The sequence below is a fragment of the Psittacula echo genome (genome assembly GCF_963264785.1).
Source record: "Psittacula echo genome assembly, chromosome: 8".
In the NCBI taxonomy this organism is placed as follows: domain Eukaryota; kingdom Metazoa; phylum Chordata; class Aves; order Psittaciformes; family Psittacidae; genus Psittacula; species Psittacula echo.
This window is the reverse complement of record NC_137744.1, coordinates 15,415,715-15,443,371: the sequence shown is the minus strand read 5'-3', so window position 1 is coordinate 15,443,371 and position 27,657 is coordinate 15,415,715. Positions and strand designations below refer to the sequence as shown.

General features: G+C 40.4%; 1 protein-coding gene across 2 annotated transcripts in view; it reads right to left on the bottom strand.

Annotated features, from left to right (window-relative positions):
* GRIA3 (glutamate ionotropic receptor AMPA type subunit 3) overlaps positions 1-27,657 on the bottom strand; it is a gene marked incomplete at both ends in the record, with an annotated part of 145,998 nt that overhangs the window by 38,908 nt on the left and 79,433 nt on the right. For both annotated transcript variants that reach the window (XM_080624695.1, XM_080624694.1), the window contains 7 exons: positions 2,411-2,787; positions 12,302-12,508; positions 13,651-13,758; positions 15,093-15,197; positions 18,398-18,565; positions 22,166-22,327; positions 23,839-23,892. In XM_080624695.1, coding sequence (XP_080480821.1) covers positions 2,411-2,787; positions 12,302-12,508; positions 13,651-13,758; positions 15,093-15,197; positions 18,398-18,565; positions 22,166-22,327; positions 23,839-23,892 — 1,181 coding nt within the window. The remainder of the gene's footprint in view (positions 1-2,410; positions 2,788-12,301; positions 12,509-13,650; positions 13,759-15,092; positions 15,198-18,397; positions 18,566-22,165; positions 22,328-23,838; positions 23,893-27,657) is intronic.

Here is a 27,657-nt window from a genome sequence, read left to right as displayed (position 1 = left end):
TCACAGCTGTTCCACACAAAGGCAGCAGAAAGAGCCTTTATCAGCAAGTACAAAAGTGATCTCTCCAGACTGCTTGTCGGCATCTCTCTACAAGTGCTGTACGCTCTCATATAAGAAATTTATTCAGACAAAACTCACAATGGAAGAAGGAAGCCCCTTTTAATGGCAATAAAATAGTATGAAACATTCATAAAGTCAATGTACTGTGAATGCTGTAACTTTACAAAGATACAGATTAAGAATGAAATATTTGGGAATACTCCCTTCTATGGAAAAGAAATTTGACATTTAATCAACTTAAATCAACATATTGGTCAAAAGAACAGTGTTTAAAGGTATTAATTTTCTCTTTTTTTCAGTAACAATGCATGTAACTGCCTGGAATCTGTTATCATGAAACATAACTAACTGGACAATGTCTTCAAATGAGGGCTATATACTACTACTGAGCTAATAACTTCTGATGGACAGATAAAGTAAATAGGTTTATTGCTGCCTCTCTTTTTTAGTAGGTATTTCCAAGGCACTTATTGTGGTAGTACTGAATAAAAATAAGAGTATGTTCCACTTGTTATATAAGGTAAATGGCTGGACATGTCAAAGAGTCACATGAGAGCGTAACAAAAATCCTATGGACTTCTATTTAACTGTCAATAAACAGACCTAGTGGAAACAGAGCAATGCCTGCAGCTTTCCATGTGATGTCCCAGTGCTTATTTCCCGGTCCTTTATATTGGGCACCCACATGGTCAACAGCAATTTAAATGTTAACACTACTCATCACCCTTAAGAGCAAGCAGAGAGGCAAAGTTTCACCACAGAATTTAGGTATAAAGCAGAAGCACAGTGTATAAACAGGAGGAGAAGGCAAACAACTGTAACTATGGTGGGGCAGCAAATCCAGACACTGGCAACTGCATGGTCATACCCAGGCAAAAATGTGTGTGTTTTACGTAGGATAAATATCTATCTGTCAATAAGTATGAATCTAATTGCTGCTATCAAGGCTTTTAAAACATATGCATGACTTGCATCAAATACCAATGCCAATATCTCTAGAAGTCCTGCGTTTTGCTGCTAGCATTAGGAGATTTGAATGTGCAATGACTGTGAACTTAAAGGATCATTATTACATTATAACAGGTAGAATCATGATCCTTTCCATTAAACTTCATAGAAGTTTTGTCACTTTCTTCAGTGAAGCTATTCAAGATCCCTGTCACTATACGGACAAGGAAAAACTGGCAACATCAATGATTCAGGTATTAAAAAAGGTACACAAACACAAAGACTGACAAGGTGTATTTCAAATCTAAGTGCTTAGTTAGAAAAGATCTGTCTTGCTTTAATTAGCAACCTTGTGAAAGGAAAAAATTGCATCTTGTTTGTACCAAGCAAGTATTTTTAGTAATTAGAATAGCTGTAAACTGGTTATTAAAATATTGTCATACAAAATATAAGTAGTGCTCCATCACTAAGAATCCAGATAATTTTACTGCTTATCACAAGCACATCACCAAAGTACTTTTCCAGTGGAAAAGAAGTACTTTTATATATATTATTCAAAACCCATTTGTGCTATGCATTGTTCAATTAAGAATGGTTTTCAAAGTGTTTCTTTAAAAACATAAATATAATTCTACAAGTTACTACCAGTGCTCTCTGTTCAACTGGAATAATGTCATACATTTTTTATTACAGTCTTATTCAGAAAGACTGTCTTCATGAATAAGAGAAATCTTCATGGAAACTGGCAATGCTTATTAGACCATATTGACTATGAACACAGGGACAACAGACTAGACAGGACTGAAATAATGATACACATACAGGGTATTGTGCAGTAACTGTTAGAGAGGCACATATAGAGACCTGAACATAAGAAAAATGGTTGTAAGCAAACTAGTAATAGGTGAAAGGATGATTCAAGAAAAACAGAACTAGAGAGATTAGGCACAGAATAAAGTAAAAAGACTAGCAGAAGCCATGATGGGAGTGGAGGTGTTTTAAAGTGCTGTTGCATGTGATGTTTTTAAATAAATCTTATTTTACAAAGCAGAATACGTTATATGCACCAAGGAGATGACCGTAAAATGAGATATGCAGCAAAAACACGGTAGCCCTCCAAGCATTGCTGAAAACAGAAAACCCTATGCATTTTACAGCCTCAACATGGTGTATATAAGTTTGGCAGAAATGCATAAATATCATTATAAAGCAATGCCATTCACTCTGGAGGTCAACACTAGCAAGCATGGTGGCTTGGTGATGATGCTGAGCATTGAATGGAATGTCAAAACAAAAAATTCTGAATTAAAAAGAAATTTGAAAAAAAAGTAACATATATGCACCATGGCATCAGAAAATGACCATAAAATGCAAAAAGGGGATGGAGTGATATGGAACAAACCTTGGAGAAATATCGCATCCTTGCTGCATAAAGGCACCCAGGGAAAACCAAAGGCTGTTAAATATTCCAAACTCATTTGGAGGGTCAGGAGGATTCTGAGGGTCACGTGGCTCTTCACTGCTGTCTTCCAAGTGCCATTCGTAAGGACTGAATCTGCTGACTAGGAAAAGAACTACGCTGACGCCAATGTAAGCAAAGACTATACACATCCAAATTTCATAAGCCAAAGGATCCAGGAAAGAGAATACACCCGGTTTAGATTTCTGAGGCTTCTTGATCATGATGGAGATGCCCAGGCTCATAAAGGGTTTGGAAAAGTCTATGACTTCTTCTCGCACCAATGTTATGGTGAGGGGAGCAACAGCTATATCTGCTCTCTGAAAAGGGAAAACAAGCCCAAGTTAGTTACAAAACAGTTGCAACATAATCACAATCTAGAGTCTCAGGCTAATGAATCAGATGATAAATTACATGAACCAGTATGAAACATTTTCTTTGCAGCCTATTTTGCAGTCACTGAAGTTAAGGACTATATATTGATAGCAAATAGTTAAGAAAAAATACAATCAAACCCATGCAAGGGCCTCATAACAGAGGCAGATAGATACCAACATGTATTTAACGTTTCTATTAAGTTAAAATGGATGAATAAACACTATGTGAACTGGACAGCAACTAAAACAATGTCATTTTCTAGTAATGGTCTGTAACCATTCACCTGCCTTGAAAACTTTGGGCTAATTATGTGTTTGTTATACTTTTACTTTCTCTTTCCTGTTCTTTCAGCAAGTTCTTTTGCCTTACTGATTATCCAGGACCTTTAAAGGGAATTGAGAAGTAATTGGTCACTGAGCTTCAGCTGCATTTGGGTGCTACCACTTGTATACTCCTTTGAGACCCCTTTGTAATAAGCTATACAAGATGGCAAAATAGTGGGGTGATAGCACACTTTTTCTGTGGCCACTGAAGAACAATAATGAGGATTTGTCAATGGCCTGGGTTACCTGAGAAAAATGCAAAGTAGTATTTTTCAGTATAATGGACGTCATCATGTTTTAGAGAACCTAGCTCTATGGATCATTAACACAGACTACGCTCTGGGGCTGCATCATCTGGAAGCACAATCTCATCTCATCTGTCATTTACCATCATATTGGTATACTCTGAACCAATGCCCTTCCCTTCAATCAATACATCTTTGTTGGATTCCATGGGAGGGTAAGAATGTGAAGTAAAAAAATGTACTATTACCTGATTAAAGATAGCATTCCAGAGTTTATTTTCAACATGCATTTAATTGCACCTGTATTTCTACACCAGAAAGATTCAAGTCATGCTGTTTCGATAACCTAGTCTTGATTCAGGCAAGTATGCAAGCAGGTGTCAGCATTTGCAACAGAAGGGACTAGAATGTTAAAAAAAAGGGCCCTTTTAATTTAAAAATTATTTTTATGAGGGTCTGCATACCTACATATAATGTTTTATATCTTCTACTTTAAACTATTGAAAAGTTAAACCCTAACTATTCATGTTACTGATATTTCTACAGATGGCCTTTCATTGGTAAATTAAGAATTTCAGAGAGAAAAAATTATTCTTAGGGAAAGTTTAACTTCTCAATACCTAAACCACGGTGCGCTTTTTAAATCAGATTTTTGTTTTCCACTAGTAAGTATGTACCTTTTTCTGATGCAAAAAAAACCAACCCTGATTAAGTAGAAGTTTGAATAAAAGTTATTAGGAAATGTTAATAAGAAGTGATTAAAATCTGTGCTGTAAAATAATTGAATATGCCTTTCTGTAAATCTGATGGCAGTGTACATGACTTGCATTAATATCTGATTTGTTCCTCCTCCTAGATAGCTGTTTGGTGGTTTGGGTTTTTTTTAACACTTAATAATCAGAAATGGTGAAGGCTTCTCACAAGGTTAATCCCGGTATCACTGCTCTGTGCCAGCTGGTGCCTCAGTGGCACTGTGCAGCCATGCCCAAGGGACTTTCAGTGGTTTAATAATAGTCAGATAAACTATTCGTGTGCATGGAAGGAAGCCATTTGGAAACCACGGACCTTGGTGTACCCTCTCACAGCCCTCCTCAGCCCCATTAGACATTGTCTTTTCCCTTAAGTGACCACTTTCCCCAAGGAGAAAACTAAAGTGATTTGGTCACTTACTGCAAAAATCCAGCCTAACGTGGCTTGACTACAAAACCTGAAAATTCTGGCTGCCTTTGGATACTTGGGTGTTTATTGGTTTATTTGTTCACTACCTACATAATAGAGAAACTCGGGGAGACACAGGTAGAGTGTGGCAAAGGGACTGGGTAATGCTGGAACTTCTTCACTGTTGAATTCCCCCCAAACATATATTTGTCTAGCAGCTGCTGCTTATTGAGCTCCTGTTAAATATTACATGCCTGCAGTCAGCATGTGATGCAGAGTATTGGTTTTAAATGTAGTCAGAGTCCACAGCTGGCTGGAAGACTAAGCACTTTGACCACGGCTACTGTGTTTCGTGTTGAATTAATGAGGTACTTACAAATTAATCCTTACAAGAGTAAGCTGAACGGATAAGGACCCCTACAGAGACTTAGCAATGATTGCATACGAAGTGAAGCTTGGGTGCGAGGCAAGTGCCTTACTGCCTGGCACTTCTGAATATGGACAGCCAGCCCTAAGACAGCTCGTCAGGCAGGAAAAGGCTGGTTCAGCTGGAAGAACATTCAGTATTTGTAGCATTCCCCTGGACCTGGAGAAATTTAATTCTCCCAAAGTAATATTTTAATTGCAAAACTAGACACTGTGGAGCTCTTCCTAAGTGCTGACGCAGCGTGCAATAAAGTCTGTATCATCTCCTTCATGAGCAGCTGAGTTCATGCTGTGGGGTCTTTGGGGGGAATGAAGCTGATGCTGTGCTGAAGCACAGATAAATCAGTTTTTAAAGGCCTCATTGCCATGTCCTCATTCATACCATTCAGCATGGCTTTCTTTGTAAATGATTTTAAATTGCATTTTAATATTAAAAGGGATAAAATATTAATTTTTTCCAATACATTTCTGTCTTCCCGCTTTCCTACCATTTTCAGTAGGTGTTCAATATAATGGAAACACCAACAAACACCCTCATGCCTTAAATGAAAATGGCAGCAATTGTTTTCTGCAGAGGGAACAAGCAGGGGTTCAGACACAGGGTGTCAGGAAACCATCAACAACCAGGGCACTGAGAGGAGACCAGCTACAATCCAGCAACTGAGCCTGGTTCCCCACCACTTCTCTGAATATTAGTTGGACTAGAGAGGTTAAAACCCAGACTGCTCTTCGCTTATTTACTTAGAGATACAGTATTTGAAATGGAGAGCTTATGGAGAGCTCTAAGCACCCTACAGGATCATTAATAATTGCAGCACAGTTGTGAATTTCCCCTCCTGTTATGGCTGCAGATAAGCAGAACTCATAAAAATTGAGCTCGATTAAAAAGAACACAACCACAACCATGCCCTCCCCTGTGCAGAACTGGAGGTGGGGTTTAAGAACCTCAACAACTAAGCTTTGCTAATCACTCATGACTAACGGCGTTTCAAACATCATCTCTGCTGTGTTTGAGCTGGGTGAGAAATGTCATGGATTCCTCTGAGGCTTGTTCTGCCTTTGCCTACTAGTGTGGGAGGGATGGATTTAGAGAGGACATGCAGCACAGAGGCACTACCCACTCTGTTCAAAGCTGACCCCAGGGGGCTGCAATCCTCAAGACTCTTAAGGGAAGGGAGAAAAATACCAAATGGAAATATCCCTCTGCATGGGGAAATAAAAATGATAAGATGTTCCACCTCTGTAATCCAAAAGGAGGAATCAAATTCTTCTGCTTACAGACCTAAAGATGAGTCTTCCTAACTTCAAAGCTATGCACTAGAGACAGCAAGCGATATCAGCTATGCTCCTGCCTATACGTGCAGGTCATTCACGCTTGCAGAACTGAACAATTCCTTTGCTAGTGTGCTGTTTTCCAAGCAGTACGTCTGGGCAACAGTCACTTTACAAAGCCTTTGTGTGACAGGAAGCCAGTCAGCACTCAAGGTAAGTGTGGACAGAAGGAGAGGGACACTGAACGATTTCCATCAGGAGCCAAGCACCCCAGAAGTGCTGAATACATAGAACAGACTGTGCTGGAATAATGACTGACTGAGCACATTTTAGGCCCTCCCAGCACAGTCTGAGGTTTCCAAGTATCAGAAAAGGGTGTCAGACAGAGCAACACATCATCTGTGGTATCTACTGGTAAATGCTACCCTGTGAAGAGAGTCCAGTATGCCCAAGGATGTGTTGAGAGGCCAGGTCATGGAGGCAATGTGTTTTTAACACGTTAGCTCACACTTGTTCAAAAACAACAGCTGACACGCAGCTAGCAACATGCTCCATTGAAGTCCGAATGTGTATTAGCTGGGCAGTGTAAAAAGGTATTAAGGTGTTAAACTGCAGTTGGCCTTGTCTGCTGTAGTCTGTCAATGTTCAGTCCATGCATGCTTTATGTGAATGCCCACAGCTCCTCCTGATACACTATTATTGTATGCAGATGGAGAAATTAAGGGTACATCTGCATTTTGAGCTGTGGAGATACACGTGGAGATAGAGAGTCTGAGTCCATGTCAGTGTGGCTCTGTGTGTGGGGCTGTGCCAGGGCTGTGGTTGTGGTGCCACCACGGCTCAGTGGCTGCTTGTGCAGGGACCCCATGTCTATCTGCACTGAGCTGCCTGAGCTGCAGGACATCAGACGCCTTTGGGCACTTGTCCCTGGCTTCTCTCCTGTGGAAACCAGGGATGCGGAGTGAAGGGTGGGTTTCTCCTGCTCATGGTACAGTCAGGTTCTGCCACAGACTAAGAGCACATAGGACATTTTGAGGAGAATTAGTTTTCCACTCTACTACGATTCAAAGGCTGTATATGCCATATGTAGTCTTTCTTCTGCTGCTGGGAGAGCCACAGAGGCCAGGCGAGGCTGGTTAGCTGTTAAAGGCAGGGAGATGTGTAGGTGGTCCCACTCTGACAGACTGTGGAGGCTGCTTGTGTTCAGGGGACTGTCTGTTCTTTACATCCCTGCTTCATTCCTTTACGCTATTTTACATATTGAAAGGTTTTTATAAAGACCTTTTTTTACCCAAGGAGAGTTTTAAAGGCTGTAAGGTTTGGCTGCTCTTTCCAGTCCCAAAGCATTTGTAGCTACAATTAAGATCTGTGTTGAACCTACTGTCAATTAGTCTCAGCACTGTGAAAAGCATCAGGCCCGGGGAGGGAAGGCTTTCCCTGGCTGCACAGTGAAGGAAGAATAGCAGCCTGCTTCAAAAGGGAAAGAAGAAATAAAAGCCTACAGACAGAGGCTTACCCTGCAGAAGAGAAAAGACGACTGTCTAGTGCTCAGCAGCTGGTGGGTACAAAGCCCCAAGCACCGGGAGGTGCTGCTGCTCCTCAGCCCCACACAGGGCACATCCTTAGTGGGTGGACAGATCACTGGAGGACAGCACTTGCCTTGATGGTTTGCTTTGCTGCTTAGATTTAAACAGTCGTTCAGCCTTTCAGCCTGAGAATGATTTAGCTACTTCCCTCATCTAAAATGTCCACGAAAAAAAGCTTTTACCTCGTTGCTATTTTTATTCTGTCAAAAGTTTCCACTATGTTTTAGAAATTTCTCTTAGTTTGAAAGATAATAGCACTTGAATTGGAAGAGTTTTTTTTCCAGTAGGAATAAGAGTCTTATTTTGACACCATCAGAACGAAAGAGCAAAATTAACGTTTTCTTCTACCTGAACTGACTTTTATTTATGAAAAATCAAATAAATTTCATTTTATGCCATATTTTATTATCATTTATTATTGCTACTACTATTACTCCTACCACCAACATTTGAAAATTGCTAACAAACCACAAGGCCCCATTAGCTCCTCTCTAACAAGACTTAATGGGTTCTCCTGTCTGAAGCACAGGAGTTTGGGAGTACCGGCTCAGCCAGAACTTCTTGCCTCCAGGGCTGCCATTCCTATGCTGCCCTTCTCTGTAACCAGGTTCATTTGTACAGCCCATTGCCAAGCCACAAGGAATGGTCCAAGAGGGCCAGCTGAGATTGTCCTTGACTTTGGGGGGCCCTATAGCAAAGCAGACTTTTACACTCTCCAACCAGCCCTGACTTGATATGAGACAGGGGAGGGGGAATTACTAATGGGAAGTATTTTAGTGTGTTTATGCCCAGGTAATGTGTACCTCTTGGGACTGTTCCAGTTAACCTAGCTAATGCAGACATCCAGGCAGTCATGCACTGGAGTCAGGGCTGTGCTGGTCAGCCTCAGGACCTGCAATGCTGTGACACAGTACCCCTGCTGCTTCAGATACAGCTCAGCACACACCTAGTCCCCTCCATTCCTCCTTGCCATTCGGAGCCCTCCAATGCAGTGATCTGGAGGCTGTGAGGACCTGGCTGCACTTTCTCTCCTGACTCTACACTGCATCCCACAGGAAGCCAGAGCGACAGTAACAATGAACTGGCAGGAGTGAAACATTAGCTACAGTTAATGAGGGTTTTGGCATTAAAATGACAAGCTACTCACTTCCTATGACTGCCCAAGAGCAATTTTAGGAAAGAGTTGTATGCAAGGGGCTATGCAAAATAGGGCACAGCACAAAAAACCTGGTAAGACTTCCCAGCAGTGCCAGGGTGGTGAGAAGGTTGTTGGGTCAGGAGAATGCTGCATTTGCCTCTGTTTATCACTTGAGACAAATGCAATCTAAAAGATTGTGTTTTCTGTCACAACTCAGTTCAGCTGCTGGATAACTGGTCCCAAAACCAATCAGGCCCCTTTTATCCCCCCCATGCCTGTCTTCCATGCATGCTAATAAAGGCATTTAAAATCTAATCTCCCCCTTGTCTTCCCAAAATGGAATCCAGAGGAGCCAAATATGACAGTCATTTTTCAGACAAGGCTCACAGGGGCATCAGGGGTAACATACAGTTTTAGCTCCCTAATAGAGTTTTAAGCCCCTGAGAGATAAAGGAAAGTCAGCACGTAAATGAGCACTTGCTCCAAATAATTAGCACTTCTAGAGCACTTTTCATCTTCAAAGGGCTGTGTGCACATCCTTGTGAGTGTGGTACACAGCCCCCTCTCAACAGATAAAGAGGCCAAGGGTATTTGGTGGTGTTTGCTCACATGGCTGGGAAAGGATCTGGAGGGCTGGTGAGGTTTCTACTTAAGAGTTCAGGGGCTACTTTCTTGCCTACAGAAAGCCAGGTGGATTTCTGTGCAGCTTGCCAGCTCAGAAGTTCAGCTCTGCAGGATGGGGAGCTAGCTCAGCAGCACTGGGCTGTAAGCATTAACCTGGGTCTACAGTCAAACCTCAAGGGATGCATCTGACCTTTGAATAATTGAGCACTGCAGTGAAGAGCTTCAGTAACTGAGCTCACAGCATGAGAAGAGGAGCTGTTGGGGGTCACGCAGGGAAACATTCCTCTGTTTTTCATTAATGAGAAAACACAGATGAAAACTGAGCTTCAGAATACAAAGGAACAGACATTTTTTGCAGGAGAAAATGACAGTGGTGGGGTGGGTTAGAGGCTCTTTTAAGGTATGCTCTATGGTGCCTGTGAGGCTCGTTTTTGCTGGTGGGGAAAGGTCAACCAGCATGGCTGGGTCAAAGGGAAGAGGCTAGAGCTGTTTGATGCGAAGGAGGCAGAGCTCTCTGAGCAAGGCTCCTTCCAAGAGGCTATGGAAAATGCAGCTGCAACCAACCTGTTTATCATAGAATCACAGAATGGTTTGGTCTGGAAGGGACCTTTAAAGGTCATCTAGTCCAACCCCCTGCAATGAACAGGGACATCTTCAAACGGACCAGGTTGCTCAAAGCCCCATCTAACCTGACCCTGAACACTTCCAGGGATGAGGCACCTACCAACTCTCTGGGCAACCTGTTCCAGTGTTTCACCACCCTCAGTGTAAAACATTGTTTCCTTAAATCTAGTCTAAATCTATCCTCTCTTTGTTTAAAACCATTACGCCTCGTCCTATCGCAACGGGCACTGCTGAACAGTCTGTCTCCATCTCTCTTATGGGTCCCTTTTAAGTACTGGAAGGCTGCTCTAAGTTCTCCCCAGGGCCTTCTCCAGGCTGAACGACCCCAAGTCTCTTAGCCTTTCCTCACAGGAGAAGTGTTCAGCCCTCTGATCATTTTTGCTGCCTGTTATCCAGATGGATCTTTCATAGTACAGCAGCTGCACAGGCTGATCTTACTTGGCCCAAGTCCCAGAGGCAGTGGTCTGTATCACACCTTTCCTATTCTTGTGTAGATGGTCCCTGTGCCCTGGCTGTTAGCAGTAATTTCAGGTTCTATTTTGTCATGCCTTTTGCATATAGTATGACTACTTTTTTAAGTGAATAAACTGTTTCATGGCTTGTGACTTGCAAATATATCAAAAGGACTCAATTGCAGCTAATATTCTTGGTATTTCTTCAACCACATACAGGTAAACTGAGGGGTTAGGTTTCCACTGCAATGTAATTTGCTTGGAACTAAACTAAACCTTTGCTTCAGAGGTTATCAGTGCTCTTGTATTCTTTAAAAGAGGTAAAAGCAGTTTCCCAAATCACCTAATTAAGGCATGGGCATTCAGATATCTGCGTAACGTCAAACCTCAGTGCAACAGGGAAGTGAAGATATAATCCAGGGGTCCAGATCCCCATTTACTTTTTCTGTCAGCAGATTTCCCACCCTCCCCTTAATGCAATACTACAAAACCATTGTTGTTTATATAAAATATTTTGGAGTCAAATAGGCTACCAAGTATGTAATAAGGCATCAGGATTTATCAGAATAAAACATCATCTTATTCTCACTGAGCCAGAATAAGAAAACTTCTGCAAATCTAGCAATTACTTTAAAAAGCCTGATTCATTTGAAAGGAATTATCTCACTAAACATTTTGCAAGAACCATGACACGTTATCCCAAGGAAATTTTGAGGTGACTTTTAGAAATTACACTCAGCTATGGAACAAAAGGAGGCAACTGAAATATTCACTCCTGCTCAGATATTTTTAATAAAGCAGAGCTTGTTAAAAATAAACTGTAAAGATTTGGGCGGAATCACAAATCATCTCATCACCATTTGGGGGAAAAAAAAAAGATGAAATATCAGCTTGTAAAGTCTTTTCTGCAAAGCCAATTTTCTCCTCCTTCCATCTGGTTTATCTGTATTCCAAAATTCTCATTTTCAAAGAAGTTTCTAAAATGGCAATTCCGGACCGTTTTTGTTCTTACTAAACAAAGCAATGTACACCCAGGATAGAAATACAAAGATGAATGCAATGAATTAGAGGTTTGGGTTTTTTTTGTCTGACAGTTGTTTTTTAAAGCCAGGGTTTAAAAAGAAAAAGGATGTGGCTAATTTTACACCTGCATTGCTTCTTACCCAACCATAGGGCTGAGTCCTTAGTCTCTGGTCACACACAAACTGACATCAGTGATCCAACAAGGGCTAGCATCATAGGATCAGACCTTTAATGAGAGGGGCACCCTACCACCACTTCCAAGACTGACAGAGAAAAGGAGACATGGCAAATGCAAAAGCAGTTTATGAAGGGCAAAATGGAAATTCTGCTGTAGACAAGAATTTGAAATTTGCCCAGAGCCATTTCTTAACATTTTATGGACTCTAATTTGGAGAACAGCAGTAAAAAAGTGACACTTTCCTGCAAGGAAATGATTAGAAATGTAAACTACAACAATAGCACTGCAAAGAAATACCTAGAATTTTAAAGGTGGTATTCAAACAAATCATCTTTATTTTGCAGTTTATTAACTTTCAGCATAACTTTTGATAAAGAACATTAAAATGAAGGTTAAGAGAAACTTACCCCATAGACCAGTTCACCCACCATGCCATTCCATATCTTAGTCTCAGGGTCCCTAGCTCCATATTTCCCATCTCCAACAATTGACAGTTTGTATTTTATTCCAACATGTTTTGCTATTTCAGAAGCTAAGTCTACACAATATCCTTCATATCTCTCATTCCCTTCTAGTTGTTCATGGTTTTTCTTATACATTACATATGGTGATTCCTTTGAAACAAAAGTAAAGATCAAAAGTCTATGAATGTAAAATACAGCTTTAAAACATACAAAATGAGAGCTGTTATTATCCTTTATATTACTGGCAAGTATTTACAGTATTTCCTGCTTTGGTACAGCAATTAGAAAGACAGGCTTTTGCAGTTTAAAAATTCTTGGCTGATCCTACAGCCACACATACCATTGATTTAGTTTGCAGTATGGACTCATTAAAGACAACAGGACTACTCCAGTTTAACAAAGTTACATTTTTGTTTGCAGGATTAGACCTGATTAGACAGTCAAGTAGCATCACTGTAGTAATAACTCAGGCGTTAAAGAACTGGCATACCCAACATCTGTACTATCAAAATAATTTCCTAAGGCCGCAGTGGCCTAGAATGGGGCTCTGATGCAGATATTTTCAAAGCAGCCTAAGGGAAGCTAGGAAGCAGCAATTTTTGCAACTAAATTCCCTTAGCCTTCTTGGAAAATTCTAGCTGAAATGCTGATTATATCTCAGTAAAGCCATAGAAGTATAAAATACAGTGCTCCAGGAAGTAGCATAAAATTGGGTCATGCTTAGTATAACTGTAACAGCCATAAAAGTCACAAACAATACTGTACATAACACATCTGCTAGAGGCATTGGGACTGACACACATGCTGCTGTTTGTGAGACACAGGAAAAGCTTTACTCCTCTGGAATTGCACAGGTATAGGTCGCTTTTCACCCAGTGCTAGAGCAGCTCCAGTTCTCTACAGGCTTCTACAGGCCACCCTTACTCTGTCCACAGGGGTTGAGTTTACAGGAGCTGTACCTGAGTGAGGGGTGCAAGATTTGAACCTAAAGCAGGAAGGCCAGATCCTGCAGTCAATTACATACATGCATAATAACTTTTGTGAGACATTTGATTGAGTTCAAGTGTCTGAGAAGCAGCAAAACAGAGTGTTGAGCTCAGTGAGCTTCTTATGTGAGTGTTACTGATACACAGAGAAGTTTGCAGCGTCAAGCCCTCAGTACATCTCTGGAAGATACTGAACTTTAAGTCACACAGTATTCAACATTTGCCTCCTGGCAAGGTGTCTAACACACCTCAGGAGCCATGGGTCTTGTTTCCCAAACACAAACACACTAAGAACATAAAACTTACCAAGATGGTAGTGACTACTATAGTTCTGTTCTCCACAGACGAAGTGTCATTAGAGGGCAGCTGATCTAATGCTGGCACAAATCTTTCATATTCATTCCAATAACCAACCTATAAAAATGGAGATTGTTACCTCATTGTGTAAGTTTAGCAGAACTCAGGTGCCTGAACTTGTAATAGCAAGTGTCAAAAGACAGGGCTTCCTAACACTTATGCAATACTCTTGTCATTAAATGACTACTTTAGCTTTAATCTAATTTCTTTAAAGAAACAATGTTCTCAAGCCTACACATACATAAATACAAGCCAAATCTAAGTGAAAATGCGTATTAAATTCCCTCTATCTAAATTCACATCATCATGGTGCCTGTGGAATAAATTCTCATGCACTTACAGCATAAGAACACAATATAGACAAGAAATTAAACTCCACAGCACTCTGAGTAAATTCTTTATCATTTTTATCCATATCCTGCCATGGTTTGGACAGTGAATACAGTCCCTGCAGACATGCCTGAGCTAGGTTTAGAGTGGATGCCCAGACACCATTAGCAATGCAGGCACATCGTTACCTTCAGTATGGGATACAAAACTTCCACTGAGCATGAGGTGGCTATATATCAGCTGGCTTGTGCTGACCTTCATGGTGCTGTGGCTACACTCTCATGTGCTTACATCAGTTTCTGCATAACACAGAAGTAACACTGCTGTTGGCACTATAAGCCCAGCTGAATGGCTAAGGCATGTCCAGAGGTGCTTTCTTGTCAAATACATGCAGAAGAGTCTAAGGATTCTCAGTGGTGCCTAAGCAGGTTAGGTACCTTTCACCAGGTGAAATGAGGAGGATTTACATGCCTTGGCCACATGTACTCTTCCCTCGATTCTCCTGAAACCGTGCCTACGTCATTATTTTTGAGAATCTGCTCTAAATTCCTTCTATAACAGGGTGCTAGGCACCTATCCCACCTAGGATCTGTACTTTATTTAGGAGACGAGAATGAGTAGCAAATTCTAATTGAAACCGAACTTATTTTCTGTTAATTTCTGACAGTTTCTGAAATCCACAGGCTCCAGCTTCGCTCTGGCTCCGAGGCCTGTTGTGGAGAGGAAGGGAAAGACGGAACGGAATTTAAGGAGACGGGGCTGAGCACAGGACCATGACAGCAGGTATTATGCTTGGTAGCGGAAAAGCTCCAGAGGAGTTTTAAGGGAAAAAGCAGAGTCTGAAGCTGACATGGGAACCAATGAAGATATTAAGCAGGGTGAGTGGTTTGGCCCAGGAACAGAATAGAACAAGGTTCCTGGGATAGAGAAGACAGCGAGAAGGTTGGGTTTCCTCAGAGCTCTGTTATTACAGTGCCTGTGTAGTACTTTTGAGTTTCATTACTTTGCTGGAATAAATATTTGTGAAGATGTGAAATCAGGACGCATATCTTGAAACTCACCTTCCGTGATCCAGCCGCTTTCATTTCATACACATCAATTGTGTAATTTGTTCTCCGCCCATAGGTGTCGAACTGGATGTTCCCTGTCATTCCTTGAACTTGCACCTTAAGGGAATAAACAGAAAAAAAAACATTTTAATAAAAGATTCACTTTATTTTTCCCTCCGTTACATTTTGCAGGAACCCACTGGCTTTAGCACAATTTTTACCTAAGAGGCTTGTAGCACTTTTAACACAGTCAGTTGTATTCTTCGTAACAGAAACTATCTAACTTCTCAGTTTCATCTATACATATTCTTCAATAGTTAGTACTCAGCTGGTGACTCATGACTGCAGTGAGCTGCATTTAAGTGAAATTAGTCCTACATGTATGTTAAATGTAAGAAAGACTGATTCTGCCATGCTTAATCACGCTGGGTTCACAGATACAGAAGGGAGTATCAGCGAGGCACATAGAACAATTCAGTGCCATTAAACCCCTCACAATTTGCTACCGATCTGTGATATGTACCAGAATCCTGTAGCATTGCTCATTCCGGGAAGTGCTTTATTTTAAGATCAGCCCCAGCGTAGGAGAAAGGAATGAATGTCTTCTCTGAATGAGCACAGTCAATTGTCTCTACTGCTTATGGAGTTTTGGTCTCAATCTGGATGGATGGGTGTACAGACGGTAAGTCATTATCATTACCTACTCACATGAATCATCTTAACAGGAAGTATGAAGTACTTTGTTTCAAAGAAAAAAAATCTTCCTCAGTTCCCTGTATGAAAGGGTGAGATATTTCCATTTATCACTTATCAACACTGACAAGCTGTCATCTCAGGCAGAAGGGGTAACAGTCTGAAACTTCAGGAGGGGTAAATTAGCTCTAATATTTAGCAAAATGCTGTAGAAATGACAGGAAGAGATGATGGAAGACTAATCAAAGGAAGCTCTTCAGGACTGGTGACTGATCTGCTATTTATGGTTTAGAGGTGGTGCAATCAAACTTGTTATGGTGGACAAGGCTACATAAAACCAGCCAAAATTCCTTGGACCCCATATTATCCAGTGAGCCAAATTCAGACTGACACATAAGAAGTGTGATTTTTTTAATCAGTAAGTGGATTTGAACCTTTTTTAAAATAGTTTATATCATTACAGGGGTCTGGAAGAACATGTGAGTTACTCCTGTCTCCAGGAAGCTAGATGGGTGAATGGGACTCTGAAAGCTAAATTTCCCGAGAGGTTTTATCAGCTGTGGAGTGAGCAAATGAATCTGCAGCCAGATGTGAGTTGCTGTGCCTGCCTTTGGCACCTGCTGGAAGCTGCCTGGCTACCTCAGCACAGCAGTCTCAGCATAGCTTGTTAGGCTGGCTTCACCCCAACGTGTACTGAGACACGAGCATTGTGCACTTGACACCTTTTGACTTCAACTATAATTTGCTTCTATCTTTGGTGGGAAAACTCAGCACTTTCCAAAACGTGGCTGCACCGAGGCAGGAAAGCTCACCAGGACTCAGAATGCTTCTGGCAGGAGCCTGGTGAGGCAAGCACAAATGGAGTGACAATTTATAACTGCCCAGATCTGCTCAGGTAAACGGTCTGTTGCTGTTCTGATGTCTTAGAATCAGCTTTAGAAATACAGACAGGCAGAGTTTTCAAGGCTGTAGGGAAGCAGACTCAGGTAATGCTCACTTCTCTTTTGCCAGCAGGATGACTAGAGTGTGGCACTGAACCTTCTGCTGGCACAGGGTATTCCAAGGATGTCTTGGAAAAAATATTCTCATCTGAGTTGTAGCTACAGAGTGCAGTGTAAACACTGTTAAATCAAAGCGTTTTCCTCCAGCAAATATTCAAGATCATTACCTGAATACAGGGAGAGTGTGATGGACAAGAGGGGGTCTGGAAGGCAGTGAGGGATGAATGATCTGAGGTAGCGCTTGTAGAAGGTGTACACAAACCTCACTTGGATGACTTTGAGCAGCTAAAACAATTCAGTGCAACCAGCTGAAAATCAAGTTTCTGTACTTTTTTCTCATCATGAGTTTGGCTCTGTATATCTTATGAATTAAATAAATTCTCCCAAACAAGGGAGTGCCTTGTGGCACAGTTGGTTTTCTTAGTTGACACGAATACCTCATGTCTCATTTGGAGGAGTTCTATGTTTTGCTTGTAATTAAATTCAAATGAACAGTACAAATTCTTTAACTATTGTGAAGGTTGAATTTAATTAGCATTAGGGAATGTGTAGTTAAAGCATTTGTTAGGAAGTGACATAACTGCATAAAAAGAGCTTTGGCAATGTGAACCATCTTACTCTTACAAGTGATATAATCTGATTATAACCTTCTATAACTCATTATAACCTTCTGATATAATCCTTCCAACTTGGTAATTGAGAAGAAGCAGTAATTAAGCTAAGAGTTTGAAGGCTGACCTAGGATTTGTTTATACCTAACATGGCCTTAATTCTGATGTAACTCACTGAAGTTCTATGCTTGCATTAATCTAATCTATTCTAACAGAGTTATTTGAGCCAGATCAAAAGCAGAACATATTCTCGTCTCTTATATCTACAGCAATGTTATCCAAATTTCCTGTTGTCACTTGCTTTAACACACATAGCAGTCTAAGAGAGTTAAAAATCAACAAAATTAGAGACAGAAGTGAGGTAGGACCCCATGCAATAACTAGTGTTAGGGATAAAAACAGGTCATGCAGAAGGTAATCAGGCTGAGTGCAAAGTTATGCCAGGAAACAGAACTGGTTTGAGGCTAAACTGTGTCAAGGTTCAGCCTGGTGCTGAAAGCCAGCAGTATTGCTATGACCAACAACATTTTTTCCACTGCTTTAAACCAATCTGAGTTGACTTCTCACTAGCTAATTATCAACACTGCATACATGTGTTTAAGTCCATAAATACACGTATACCAGTCTAGTTCTGTTAGACAGATTTGCAGGCTCAGCCTGGCTTTATAAAACCCTTAATACATGTTTGTTTCTAAAATGGCTCGTGCTCACTCTCATGGGAAGCTTGGGTTTTACAGCAGGGCACTGTAGGTGCCCTGGTGTGGACAATCAGGCAGATGCTGCACTGGTGCCAGAGGGATGTGATTTTGGCCAAAGTTTTGAGACCTACCTTGTTTTTGAGTGTATTTTATACATCCTTTGTCATTAACTTTTTTCTTTCTATCTTCTTTTTCCTGAGTAGCTGCAGCAGTTTGTGTGAGTACATGAAGAAGGATGCAGCAGAAGGTGGTCCCAGCAGAATTGCTGCTGTTGTGGAATATATACATTAATTAGCTGGTGTGTTTGCCCTTACCATTTTCAGTGCTCTTTCTATGTCAATTCCTTGGCTCCATGGTACTGCAGGGTTAGCCAGGCAGTCTCCAGCGCTACCTCTCCTGGAGACATCCACACGCTGTCTTCGGAGATAACGGAAAGCCTCTGCTATGACTAGGACTGCATCATGGGTCAGTGCAGATGTATACTAAAATTGATGCAAATAAAATATGGTCACAAACTGCAATCTTAGTACTGCCCAGGTTTATCACGCCTAGTCCTTCTCTTTGTTAAAATACCCTTAGAGGAATCATGCTTGAAAGCCCTTTTTCTTGCTCTCTGTCTTGCCACAGGTGTTTTATGTAGTTTAACAACTCCATCTATTTCAACTAACAAAGTAAAAATACTTTCATTTTGTATAGCATACAGCAGCAAAATAACAAAGCCAGTTTATAGTTGCGTAAAGTTTAAATTTAATTGGAAACGAGTTCATCTAAGTGACATCACTACAAAAGTCTGCAATTCCATGCTGGCCCATACTGCTACCAATAGCAAAGAAGAGCTCCTATTGTTTTTTGTTTGGAGCGTTCTTTTTAACAAGACTGTCAGGAGAGTTTTGAATTGAAGTTAACAAAAAATCATTTCTGTTTGGACCACAGGTAGCATCCTGATCAGGTAGCATCTGTGGTAAAGAATAGATCAGATTACTTTTCTTAGAAGACAGCTACAAAAGCAAGTAATCACAAAACACACTTTAGGCATTACATCCCCTTGGTAATTCCCCAACTCCACTGTAAATCTGAGGAGGGTGGTAAGGTATGTGTAGCAGCAACACTTCAATGGAACCCCTCAGAGTCCTTAACTACTTGTTCATGTTACTGTCAACTTCAGCCATTGCTTGCTGTATGTGTCTAGCAACACCTCCCAATGGTATAAATTTACTATCACCTATGAAGCGACATGGAGGTGGGTTTTTCTCCACATTTACATATTTGCTGAAAGTTCTTTCCTCCTACAGTGGACCTGGCTCTGCATATGACATCTCTGGTTTTCACTGGCATTACAGCACACCTATAATTTAAGTCTGTGTACCGGATACCATTTCAACATGTACATACTGAGAGCAATTGAATGCGCTCAGTGTGCAAGACCAGATTTCAACCCCCCTATAACCAACCTTCTGTATTGCCACAGCGTTTGTAAGAGAATGCAGAGAAGAAAAAAAGAATATAAGGGGTATCTGCATGTGCTGGTGCGCCTGCCCTCCTCTTGGCTGTCTCTTTGATACCGTAATGCTCCTGGCTCCCAATGAACCTTATGCTGGAGTTAGTGCCAGAAGATACTGCATGAATTAGAAAGGCGGAAATCCAACTTTCAATTGTATATTCAGCTATTCTCTTTGTGGATAAGACTTATTAAATTCAGCAGAAGTTAACGCTATCCTGTAGTGCAGGATAGTACAATTGGTGTTCTGTATTTCTTTAAAACGTGTATTATCTTATTGCAAACTCTTGCCTTAGGAAATCTGCACAGAATGAGGAGTGTCTGCATGTGCAGATCAAGAGAATCACATCTGATAAAAAAGGAGTGCAAAGGTAGGACTCTGAAGAAGGTTTTACAGCAGTCATTCTTACATAGTTTTAAATGACAGCAGTTATTGAGCGTGGATCCTGCTCTGACTGTATCACCCTGCTCTGACTGTACTTAAGCATAGGACTCCTGCCCAACTTTGCCTCTTTCTGTGATGCTTTGCAATGATCTTCCTCTCTTCTTTTAGTAAGTTAACAAAGGTTATATGTCACGTTACATACAATATAGAATCTGGCCATAATTTTAAGGTATTTGTTCTTGTATTAGAAAAATCTTGTAATAGCTGTCAAATCTAGCACTACATAAAACTTACACACTGACAATTTTTTTCAGTAGACTGCATCAATTGTCAGTAACCTTAATGCAGTCCCTTCCAAGTCATGCCAAGAGAGCTATCTAATTTTGCACTTTATTTGAATTCTACTTATAAATGCGTGAGCATGCAAAGAGAAGAAAGAGAGAGAGAAGGGAAAGGCTGATAAAATACGGAATAAATTAAACATCAGGGCTTTAATCTCTAGGCAATTTTATTTCCTAATCAAAAACATTGTACATCAATTTTTAAATACGCTTTTTGTCTGATTGACAAATACTGTGCACTTTTCTGTAATGAGTGGTACATTTGTGGAAATATAATGTAATCTTTGTGTTTGTACCATATACTTAAGATTGTTTTTTAAGGATGGAAAATAATTTTGCCCTCAAGGTAAATTGCTTTTAAGTGGAATAAAATCTTCCTAGGTTAGCTTTATATATTTCAGAGCTTTTAAGATCAGTATGATACTTATCTTCACTTCTGCATCACTGCTAGAAAGCTTTAGAAAGCAGGCTTAGGTCCTAATCAACAGAGAACAATACACTAATCTGAGCATTGTGGGCCTCTGTTTGCCTTTCTCTGCTTCCTCTGAAATGCCAGCAAGGCTGTGGGATTGTGTGGGATTAAGATAATTCTCCTCCCCCACAGAAATCACTTGCTCTCAGGGAATGGAAACATATGCCTCTGAATGGCATCGGCCTCTGACAGCAGAACCTCATAATCAGGTCCTATTCTGTCTGTAGTCCAACACAGTGCTACCACCTACCGCTGGTATTCCCCCCACCATGCATCAGACTGGACTAGACTTTTCCTTCCTAGCTAGCATTTTATGCTTCCCTGAACTTCGTCTCACTAATATCAAGACATTACTTCAGTTTATCAGTAATTTTGAATTCCAAATCCATTCATCAATTTGCACAAGTCCCTCCCAAATCAGGAAGGAAAGACATGAACTGTCTCATCACGGCTGTGGTTCTTCAATAGGTTTGGCTTCCCTGAGACAGTTAGTATACATGATGTGGAGAACTGGACTTCTAAGAGTGACAGAATTCAAGGTCCTCTCACCCACCACCAGCCCCAGGTTCTATTCACCTATGCATATTGATGAAAAAGAACAGGCCTCACCAAAAGAGGAAGAAGGAATGCAATAGAAATATTAATAATATGCAGTGGTCCTTGAAGATCTAACAATTTCCGTCACCATAAGAGTACCCTTAATTCATGTCTCGATTTGACAGTGAATAGTGTCCCCCTCTACTATAGAGATGCTTAGGCAGAAAAATACCTGGGAGAGATATTAACAGGTCTCCCAACAACAGTAGCCTTCACTTCACCCAAACTATAACAGATTTTGTGAACTTGTGACTTTCATTCAAAAAAATCAGGACAATTTTATTGGTTTGAGATAAAATATCCAGAGTGTTTAAGTAAGGGACAGTGGTGTAAAATATGGGGTTAGATTATGAGGGCAATTGTCAGCAGTGCCTAGGAGGTGGCAGCGGCTTCTCAGTGAATCCAAAGCTACTTCATTTCGTACATGAAATTCTCTGTTAGCGTTAAAATGGATTAGTAACCCCCAGTTTGCCTCCAGAAGCTAACCTAGCTAGCCCCCACCCCCCAAGACTAACTTAAGAAGTTCAAGTTAAAAGTTTTTACATCCACTACACAACAGGATTTGCAAGACCAAGCCTTTGCCCCTGAGGAAATCTCACCACGCTGGGCACTTGTGTCCAACTAACAGCCTCTGCCTCTTTCTCTCTTCTGGAAGTACAGAGAATGTTGCAACATATTCTAATAAGGTGTCTGTACCATACACATCCACATATCTGCGGTTAAAAAACTCCAAATAATTATTAAAAGCAACTTGTACAATCATCATCACTGTCAGGGTAAAAGAAATACCTTTAATGGTGAGTTTTTGGCTTCAGGAAATTCCCTTTCATCGAGCCTCACCCAGCGTTGTAGAAACTGTTGAACTATCGGGTTTTCATTATTAACAATCTGGAATCCAGTAACGTTGGCACCTCCATGCATTACTCTCTCCAGAACAATGTCTGTGAAACCCTGGGAGGACACATGTAGAAAACAAGAATCATTGTCATCCCAATCCCCTTTTCCTAGGCTCAGTTTTACCTTCTACAAGCGTAGCACAAAAGTAACATTAATTTCCCTCTTGCTAGCTGAAAATATTCTACCAAGGAGACAATTATTATCATAATTGGGATTGTGATAGTGGCATAGAATAGAATTTAAAATGTCATCTTGTTCAGACCTTTGTGACAGAAAACTGCCCTGTTGTGGCAATGTTGTACGTAATATCCACTGGTCAGAAAGAAAAAAGTGGAGAAACTTGAAGTACTATTTCCACTCTTTTCCTCACCATGGTGAAAACTGGTCCAAGACCTCAATCCCTTTTGTACAGCAATGTGCACACGAAGATTCAGTACTTGGAGCAGAACACCACTCAACACCCGTGCTGTTCTGTGGAGGCAAAGCACATGCCTCTTGCAAGGCAGCTCTTCATCACAGCATTACTTAGCATTTTACTTGCAAATATAACGGGATGATTCTCTCCCACTCTGTTGTTATTTATACCTGAAGCAGTAAATTGGTGTCTTTTTGATTAGTATGACTTGATTGCAGTCGTGTTTATCTAAACGTCAATGGTTACACATGCTAAAAGGCAACCTAGAATAAGAACCCCTGTATTTCTATGCACACACTCATCAGTAAGATCATGACTGCTTCTTATAATGCAAAATGACACATCTTAAAGTCATACAGTCAAAATGATACATCTTAAAGTCATAGCTAAACAAGGCTATTTTAAAAATTGCCTTTTCTGCTTTAATCACACCAAAACATGGATACAGAGAATCTGCTAGTAAATGTGATTGCTAACTTGAAAGTGGGAATTTTGAAGAAACATTTTTCCACTCACACTGAACCCAAGAATTAGACTTGCTGCAGGATCAATTTCAATACATCACTTTTTCTAAGGAACTCTAGTAGATGGAGTTTCAAAGACATCATAAACATCTCTGAAAGTCAATTCCAGAATCCAGAAGACGCTCTAATACAGATAAAAATGTACCGTCTTGTGCTGGTAGGTCAACACATGCACAGACACAACCCTACACTCCGAAATACAAAGGAAGAGCTAAACAACCTGGCTGGTTTACTTGATGGCACTGTTCTAACTTGCAGCTTTTAATCACTTATTTTATACACAAATATCCTACAGTTATTTTTTGTGGAGTGCTTAAATTTCAAATACGTTACACATATGATTTGATTTATCAAGCGTTCGTTATGAGGATACAAATCAGTGGAAAACATATAATTAAATTATTATTTTAAAATTAGAAGATATGAGATTCTTAGACAAAAGAAATTCCATAATTGAGTACAAATTACTGTAACCTACCAGTCCTAGCATTTACTGAAGTAATTTCTCAAAAAAACAAGAACTCACCCAGGCATTTCTTCGTTTGCTGATTAAAGTGGCCACAACCTGAACAGAATACGTTACCCTTTAAAATTTAGCTACGCTTGTAATGAAGAGAAGTTCTTACCAGGTTAGCTAACATGTAGTGATAGCCTCTAGAATGTTTGCCGAGGATAACAACCTGTGTGAAGAAAAAAATTACAAATTACTCAGTTGTAAGAAGCGGATTCCTAAGTAGTGAAAACCAGTCAGAGAATAAATATTTTGATAGTCCTCTATGCCCAATCCACGGGCTGCACAAGCGTAACAGATCTGTGGCTTTACAGACACAATGCTTTTAAAACACATGGGCAGAGTATGAAGAAGAATAACCCACAATGCTGAGAAGACTCTGCTTGTGGAGATGACCTTACCTGGCAAACTCACCCTTGCAGTGTCTCCCCTGCTCACTAGGTTACTTTTAGTTATCAGTTCAAGTATTTCTGCTCTGAAATGAGTTGTGAATGCTCCAACCCTGGCAGTGTTCAAGGCCAGGTTGGACAGAGCCTTGGGTGGCATGGTTTAGTGTGAGGTGTCCCTGCCCATGGCAGGGAGGTTGAAACTAGATGATCTTAAGGTCCTTTCCAACCCTAACTTTTCTATGATTCTGTGATTCTATAACACTATATCTACCCACTCAGTAAACTCTTGTTTACTTTGCTCCTTGTTTGTGGAGTGTATGAGAGGAGAGTGACAGCCTAGACACTCACTGTGTTTATGAAAGTGCACCAGTACAGTAGGGCTCAGTAGGCTCCAGGTCATACAGGGGGTTTCCTGCCATGAGAACCCTGGCCAAGCCTTGTCATACATGAATACTTGAAGTTAAATTCCTAAAATTATAAGTAGTGACCTTTATTGCCTTTCAACAGCTTTCAAAAGGCCTGAAAATTTGTTGCTTCCAGAACATCTAAACAGACACATCTGACCTTACATGTTTAATCAAAATTTTTACTGTGTTGTTGCACATTCTCCTAATCAACATCTCCTGCCATCTCTGACCTCATTTGGGCACTTCTGTAAAAAGGAAGTCATTAAATGGAATCTTTAAGACACAACAAAGCGGCAGGATGAACTGAGCAGCTGGATTCTGTGAGGGGAACAGGGAAGAGTGGAGGCAGAACCACCTGGCAAACCCGAATTCTGCCATCCTGTGTGTTTGTCCCTGCTCCAGTAATGGTGTGCTTTATCAGAAAGGAGGAAAAAAACACACTTCCCATGCCTATGCAGCTGGCTGCTGGCTCCTGGCTCATTAGCAATACCCCTTGTGCAAAATTATGCTGCTCCATCTAGCACTATTCCCTTGCCTTCAGACAATAATGTCAGCAACATCCATTCAGTCCCACAGCCATCAGCTCAAAAGATGTCCAGCAGTAAGAATCCAAATTAATAATTGTGTAATTACGCATGTGTCAGGACAGAATCAAACCTACTTAGACTTGCTGGGCTAAACTAGCAGTCAAAAATAGCAAACATAATTCTGGTGATACAAGTGCATCACTGACTATATCCTATCAGAAGCTCAATTGAACAGATGACGCTTTGTGATGGAGAATCATCTGAAAAAAAGCCCACACACTATACTAATGCCCTTCTTCATGGTCACAGATAAACACTCGAAATGCCATACTCTAAAAGATATCTTTTCAACATGACCACTTACGTCTTTGCTAAAAACAGGTGACACTTGAGTCATTGACTTTATATATACTGCTGAGCCTGTTAAAGGTCTTGATTATATTATTAAGTTCCCAACTGCCTCTTTGGGTTGTCTTGTCCTTAACAGATGCCATTTCTTTTAAATTCACATTTAATTCTGCAGAAATTTGCATACTTCCAGCAGTCTGAAAAGAAATTGCTGTTCAGGTCCTCTTGAGAACTGTATGTACACTCTGTTGGTAGAAAGCATCTGCTTTCCTACACTCACATTTGTTTTCGATGGAAACGTGCAGGCTTCCTTCAGATCCTCTGGTGCACATGCTATTTGCATACTGAATTCTCTATACATTCTAATTTCACCTTAAAGGCAGTGATTTACTTTTAAGAGGTTAGAGACAAAGAATTTAACAATACTCTTAGTCCTTTTAACCGTAATAGCAAATAAGAAAGTTTTTGCATTTCTCTTTAGAAATGTGTTTGTTTAAGAGCAAAAAGACCACGACAGATGAAATCTGAGCCTGTAAGAAAAACATGGATGGAGCTGCTACAGCCATCAGGAGCAATACTGCAAACAGGAAATGCAGGACTCATTAGTATAAATCAGACTCAACTTCCATCTCATCTGTTGTCATGTCTCCAGAATGACCAGAAATAATTCTGTTTAGTCCCTTACAGAGGTCCAGTGAACTATGGTCAAGGTTTAATTCATAAAGCATCTTTCAGAAGTGACCTGCCAGTATTTCTACTCACAAAATCAACCATAAGTAGTTCATAAGTATTTAACTGGATCTTAACAACGCTATTAAAATTCACTACACATGCTGTCCTAAATGTTAACAAGTACAGCTTTTCTCCTCCCTCACTGTCCACCCTCTACCAACTGTCCAATATCCTGAATGGAGCTGCTGAATTAGCGAGCCCAGCAGACACACTCAGAGACATCAGTGCTACTCCTAGAGAAGTGAAGGGATGGATAAAGCTTTTTTATGAAGAAGGAAAACAGGAGTATAACAAATAAATCTCATCAACTGCTGACATATCATGAAGCTTATACAGAAAGTGGAATATTGAATAGTGATGGAGAATAGAAAACCAGGATTACAGGACAAGGATTTCACAGAGCTACATGTCTTTGGTACATTTCTTTTCCAAGACTTAATATTGCTTTCACCTTGACTGAAAGAAAAGCTTATAAGATTTTACACTGAATAAAGGAGGAGGGAAAAAATGGCTGGAAACTGTCATGAATAATTCAGACTTCTGATCCCACATAATTCTTGCCTTGTAGATAAAAAGATCATAACATCAGGTTTGATATAGAATCAAATGAGGTTTGTATTTTTAATTAACTCTTCCAATATTTCCAATTAATTAAGAGAAAATCTAGGGAGAACATAATTACAACGTATCTGGTTTTAAAATAGAAGTAAAATCTGCTGGCTAGCACCAGGCTTACTGGAAGTACAGACCTATATGCCAGATTTGAGAGATTAAGTCAGCATTGCCAATTTTAGTGTTTCATTTGCCTGGGGAAGTTATTTTTTGAATGAAAGCATAAAGACATCTTGGTTTCCACTGCATCAGTCATCATGATAATAAATAGGCAGCTACAATTTTTTGCCTTAGCTTTCATGTTTTTCTTACAATTTCGAAGACAGCATTATAGAGATTAACTGGCTAATATTAAATTGGCATAGAGCATTGTGAGATTTCTAAAGCAATAATGATGATTCTCTCATGATGTAGTTCAAAGGCTACATAACACCTAAGCGGAAGGACAGTGAAGAGGAAGCAAAATAACTTTAATACTAACCTCATCATTACTTCGTTATCTTTTGACTTATTCCCTATTCAAATTACAACTACAGCAAGTAGCAAATACATGGATCTGGGGGGTTTTGCCATACAAATTCAATGTTGGAGTTAAGGGTGAAGGGCACATTACCAGGAGACTGGTGAACTCTTAAATGAAAGTCAAGGCAAGGAAGCTGTTTTAAATAGTAGCAATGGAGACAGACCTGAGGATTTTACTGGAATGCTCTTTCAAAGACTTGATAAGAACCTAGAATGGTAAGAACAGAGTGTGTAGGTGAACAGTAGCAACACACCAGAGGCAAGGAAAGAATGGGTTAATGAAAGGCAAGACTCTGTGGGCTCGAAAGAAATCCAGCGATGCAAGAACAGTGCAAGTTTGTCAAGTGTGACAGAGTAGTCATATTTTGCCTTAAAATTCTCAATGGTTTGTCTCTGA